The 6,000-nt window shown below is 42.5% G+C and overlaps 1 protein-coding gene across 1 annotated transcript in view; it reads left to right on the top strand.

The window, feature by feature from the left end:
• Positions 1-1,871: 1,871 nt before the first annotated feature.
• Positions 1,872-6,000, top strand: part of cog2 (component of oligomeric golgi complex 2) — a 77,151-nt gene continuing 73,022 nt past the window's right edge. Inside the window, exons 1-3 of the mRNA XM_060821392.1 lie at positions 1,872-2,031; positions 5,046-5,207; positions 5,296-5,361. Coding sequence (XP_060677375.1) covers positions 1,948-2,031; positions 5,046-5,207; positions 5,296-5,361 — 312 coding nt within the window. The 5' untranslated portion in view covers positions 1,872-1,947. The remainder of the gene's footprint in view (positions 2,032-5,045; positions 5,208-5,295; positions 5,362-6,000) is intronic.

Here is a 6,000-nt window from a genome sequence, read left to right as displayed (position 1 = left end):
AGCCCATATTGAGTTTCTTTGTTAATCCCTTATTAACTACTAAACTCAATCCCAGCCACCAAGGCAGTACTTAAAAGTCAATTTTCTTACCTTGGTCTGTGCACAGAGTTGCCTGGCCCATTTTTGCCGTATTTTCTATTGCCCTCCTTTCACTGTCTGATTCAGATATCTCTCTTGTGGGATTCGTACTAGTCGCCCAAGGGAGCAGACCAAACCGGGATACGGGACCGCTCCTCAATCGGGAACGGAATGTGTCTTCCCAGTGTCTGGGACCAGCCACTCCCCCCGGCGATGGAAGAATATCCTGTATGGCCCCAAATTGTGGGAAATAGAACCCACTCACTTCAATAATTTCAGTCCGAGACAAGATCTGAAGCAGTAGTATCGTTTATTCTACGCTTGCAAGCATGGTGTCTAAAATAGACACACAGAGTTTAGCAAGTACATATCTTATATACAATTCATTTCCCTTTCCCTCCTCCCATTGCTCCTCCCCTGTTTACATCTCCCACTACTCTAAACCCACTGTTTATCTCTGGCATCATCCGGCCTTGTGCATAACAAAATGTATGTCCTGCTTGGCCATTTCACCACATCCTGCTGTGTTCCATTGTTATATATCTTTCTCCACTGCCATCTGCTTCCTTGCCTGCTAAAGCAATATTTCTTTCCATTCTTTGCCCATACTGAGCCTTATGACCTCTTGATTGTAGACTTTTTTGTCTTTGCAGAAGCAGGAAACAGATGCTTATAACTACTCTTTGTAAAGGCATATCTAGCTTAACCTACACCCCCCCCTCCCTTTATAGCACCTTATCTATTTGTCTGTAACATCTACCATTGTTTGTAGGCACATTTCATTCTTGTATGCACATTTTAGCTAATACAAAAACAATTATATATTTCCTTCACATAGTTTTCATTATTGTTAACTCAGCTCTTGGCTGAAACAATTATACACTGGTGTGAGTTCATTTACCTTGCATATGCAATTATGATTGCAGAAGTGACACTGCTTTACCTGCCGAGTTAATTCATCTATTTTGGTTTTTGTTTTAGGTTTCCAACATCCACTTTGCTTTATTTTGTATCAACTGTATACCAATATGCTGGGTTTATTCAGATGGCGGTACAAGGTATACTCAGGGACGTTGATGGCACTGTCAGAAATGTTGTCTGTAAGGTATGTTTCTATTAGTGTGACAATGCTTTTAGATTACATTACAGTGAAGAAACAGGCCCTTTGGGCCAACAAGTCCACACCGACCGACCCGCCAAAGCGTAACCCACTCATACCCCTAACCTAAGACTACGGGCAATTTAGCATGGCCAATTCACCTGGCCTGCACATCTTTGTGACTGTGGGAGGAAACCAGAGCACCCGGAGGAAACCCACGCAGACACGGGGAGAATGTGCAAACTCCACACAGTCAGTCGCCTGAGGCAGGAATTGAACCCGGGTCTCTGGCGCTGCAAGTCAGTAGTGCTAACTGCCGTGCCACCATGCTGCAGTCTGTGAGATAGTTCTCTGAATTTTGACAGCAACCCCCAGATGTTGGTCAGAGGGGTTTTGCAGGGCTCTGACTATGCAAATTTTGTATCCAGCCTCTACGACAATACCATGTCGTCTGGTTTAATTCCTTTTTTTTGAGGCATCTTAGCGATTTTATACAACTGATTTGCTATAGCATTTCAGAGGACGCCAGATGTCGTAAAGTCCTGAAACAAGGTACACAGTAGCGAGTTAATTGTTGATCGAATACACTGAATTGTCAATTCTATAGTGCAGGAGGGAATGTGACATAGGTCTTCCCGTGCGGCAGAGGTCGCTGTAGACGGAGGTCCTGGGACGTGATACCTCTTGCTTCCCCCTGTACCCTCTTCATTCTCGGCAGCTGCCAAGTCGACAGAGGTTTAGGCCGCGGCTTCGATGAAAACCGGTGGAGAATGGAGCTACAGCGGGCGGCAGGGCTGCTCAATTTGCCCATGGGGCCTGACTCACTTTGCTTCAACAAGGATGAGTTCATGAAGGTATATACTTGGCGGAGCGGTGCTGAGCCTCGTTACCAACTCCAAAGCCGACATCCCCGTTCGGTTGGAGCTCGAGCCTGAGCCGCCAGCTTGGGGACCTCCAGCAACCCCTCACTGATCTCCCTGCGGAAAGCCACACTCTCAACCATCTGATGAGTTTGCACCATTCCTCTCCCTAATCAGTTCGGGCCAACACGTCACATCAGAAGCAGCTGTCGATCTGCAACAACTCTCATTAACTGTGCTCACGACCCTGTCCCGTCAATCAGCCACAACACCAGCAATGTTGCTGCAGATCCTCCCTGGGAGGAGAAAGTGAGGTCTGCAGATCAGAGCTGAAAAAGTGTTGCTGGAAAAGCGCAGCAGGTCAGGCAGCATCCAAGGAGCAGGAGAATCGACGTTTCGGGCATAAGCCCTGAAGAAATCTCCTGTTCCTTGGATGCTGCCTGACCTGCTGCGCTTTTCCAGCAACACATTTTCAGCAGATCCTCCCTACCCTGGCATGTCATCATTTTCGCATATCTCAATTACCTTTAGGTCCAGGTATTGGGTATCCCCTATTCTTCTGGGTTCTCTGTCGTTGCGCTCGTGATAATTGAAACACTGACAATGGCAATGTATTTTCCCAGCCTTGTTTTGTCTCACTGACTCCATGACCCCACTGCTTAGAAGTTAACTTATATGACCCTAGTTAAAAACACACACAACACCAGGTTATAGTCCAACAGGTTTAATTGGAAGCACTGGCTTTCGGAGTGCTGCTCGTTCAGGTGGTTGTGGAGTACACAATTGTAAGAATTTATAACAAAAGTTTACAGTGTGATGTAACTGAAATTATGCATTAAAAAAATCTTGACTGTTTAAGTCTCTCATCTGTTAGAATGACCATGTTAGTTTCCCTTCTTTCATATGTAAATCACAAAACTTTTTTTAAAAGTTGCATTCTCAGGTTAACTAACAATCGGTGTCAGCTCAGTTAAGATGTTAGCTCCCTGTGTCCCTGACTGTGCCATAATGTTTAGACTGATTCTAACAGAAAACGTGAGTTAACAGAGTCTTACATGGATTCATGCAGTTTTTGAGCAAAGTACAATGTAACTCTGCAAGTACAAATTCACCCCACAAATGTATATGTGTATGTTTGGGTTTGTGTGTCTGTGGTGGGGGTTTGTGAGTGTCTGAGAGAGAGAGAATGTATATTTGTGTGTGAGTGTAAAGTGTCGAAGTCTGTGAGAGGATGCATGTGTGTGTAGGAGTGTGTCTGTCTGTCTGGGGTGGGGGTTGTGAGTGTGTGTATATGTTTGTGTAAAGCAATCTGAAGCTGTGAGAAGGTGCGTATGCGAGTATGGGAGTGTCTGTGTATCGGTGTGTGTATATGTCAAGGTATTTTTCAATGTATAATTGCAGTTACATCACACTGTGAACATTTGCTATAAATTACGTGCTCCACATCCACCTGACGAAGGAGCAGCACTCCGAAAGCTAATGCTTCCAATTAAACCTGTTGGACTATAACCCGATTTTGTGATTTTTAACTTTGTACACCCCAGTCCAACATCAGCATCTCCAAATCATGTCTTATATGACCCTACCATTTATCTACATGATGGTATGAGCCGAGACCATTGTCACCAGATTCCTGCTGGATGAAATGGCTGTCATAAGATTGCATGTACCCATGTTTGTTTTTTTTCCAGTGATGTAATTGTGCATTTTGTGCTGCATTTTGAGAGAGTTGAGAAATGAATTGTTTTGCTGTTTCATCTTAATACATCATTTATACAATTAAAGCAATTTTCACTTGTCATTAACTCAGTGTCTTTTAACAGAAGAAATGATAAAAACCACCAGACTGTCCATTTTGGTGGGTTAAGGAATACTTTATTTTGAATTGATCTTATATTGGGTTATAGATCATCTGGCATGGATAACAGACCCTTTGATCCAACTCGTCTGCACCAATCAGAAATTCCAATCAGATCTAGTCCCATTTCCCAGCATTTGACCCGTATCCCTCTAAATCTTGCCTTTTAAATGTTGTAATTGTATCCTCCACCACCACTTCCACTGGCAGCTTGTTTCATACATACACCAACCTCTCTGTGAAAATGTTGCCCCTCAGTTCCATGTTAAATCCTTCCCTTCTCACCTTAAACCTATGTCCTCTATTTTTGAACTCCCCCACCCTAGGAAAATGACCTTGGCTATTCATGTTATACTTGCCCCTCATGATTTTATAAATCTCTATAAGGTCACCCCTTAGCCTCTAACACTCCAGGGTAAGTAGCCTCAGCCTGTTCAGCCTTCCCAGTTCTGGCAACATCCTTGTAAATCATTACTGCACCCTCTCAACACCCTTTCACAACATCCTTACTATAAAAGGGTGACCAGAATTGAAAGCCGGATTCTTCAAGTGGCCTCACCAGTGTCTGTACAGCTACAACGTGACAACCTAATTCCTATACTCAGTGTCTGACCAGTGAAGGCAAGCATGCCAACACTTTTTTTTCATCACCAGCAACTCCACTTTCAAGTAACTACACACCTGGCCCCTTAGATGTCTTGTTAGGCAACACACTCCATGGCCATATCATTAACTGTGTATGTCCTGTCCTGGTTTGCTGCCTTTAGTGTTCTTCCATTTGCCCACACAGCCATGTCGTGTTGACTTTGGACCAGAACTTGCTCTGATTCTGGTCAATTTGTTTCTTAAATTTAATTAACTTCAGTCATTAATTACCTCTCGCATGAGATCCTAATAACTAAGGTAAACATATTTGTCCTGTTAGCATCCAGATTGGATTCTTGACCTTTTCCCTTTCCACAGCTGTATGTTTACCACAATATATTTCAGGTTTCCTTAATAATTGATGAAAGCTGCATTTATTAATTCTGAAGATGGACAAGTCGTAAATGTTCGTATCCTGTCTTCTGTGTATTAAAAGTGAAATAGATGTTCATTAGTCTGAGATTTATTTTGATTCTTTAACATGTTCACTGCTTTCCATTTATAGGATGATTTTGATGTGGATCATTTTGTGTCTGAGTGCAGAAAACATGTTCAATTGGAAACTCTTCGGGATGATCTGGAACTTTATTATAAGCTTCTGAAAACTGCTATGGTAGAACTGATAAATAAAGACTATGCAGACTTTGTCAACCTTTCTACCAATTTGGTAAGGCAAATCCTGCTTTCAATAGGACCTATGTAATTTTAACTGTTTGCAATTATACTTTGATTTTAATTGTGATGTTCTTTTTCAGGTTGGCATGGACAGAGCTTTGAAGCAACTAACAGTACCATTGGGTCAGTTGAGAGAAGAGGTGATGGTATGTCTTTGTGTTTCATCCTTGTGTCGTCACTAGTTCTGAACCAATAACTTCAGCTTTGGTTCTTGCGAATTGGAAATGTAAGCTGCTTTGGGTTGAACCATCTGATAACTTGCTGATTTTATTGATGTAATCATGGAAATTATATTTTCTTATTAAAAAAAAAGATAATGCTGAGAGAGGGGACATTTTATCACATTTGTCATATATAGCTTCTGGTCAACCATGTGTAAAGTTAAACACAGTAAAAAGATACTTCAGTAAAGTGCCTTCATTTGCACCTGCAGCATTTGGACTTCAAGTCGGATTGCCAGTTTTGAGTTCTGAACAATTTTGTCTTCTGGGTTTTCAGCTATTGGGAACTGAATTTGTAGTAGTCAAACATATTTCACAATGAATCACTAGAACTGTCAAAAAGTAAGAGTCAAAGGGCTTTTACAGCAAGGGAAGAGGCCCTTTAGCATTCATGGACAGCAGAGTGGCTTTGCGCTCGGCTGCTGAAATGCAAGATGTCTTTGCACCTGTGAGTAACTTCATGAAGTTATCTCCTTGTCTTGTTCAGTGGTTCCTTCCTCTCTCTTGTTTTCTCTCATCAGTCTCAATCTCTCCCCCCCCGCTTTCCCTTAGGCCAGGAAGTCC

This window comes from Hemiscyllium ocellatum, chromosome 3 (assembly GCF_020745735.1).
Source record: "Hemiscyllium ocellatum isolate sHemOce1 chromosome 3, sHemOce1.pat.X.cur, whole genome shotgun sequence".
NCBI classification, from domain to species: Eukaryota; Metazoa; Chordata; class Chondrichthyes; order Orectolobiformes; family Hemiscylliidae; genus Hemiscyllium; species Hemiscyllium ocellatum.
This window is presented reverse-complemented; position numbering and strand designations above follow the sequence as displayed.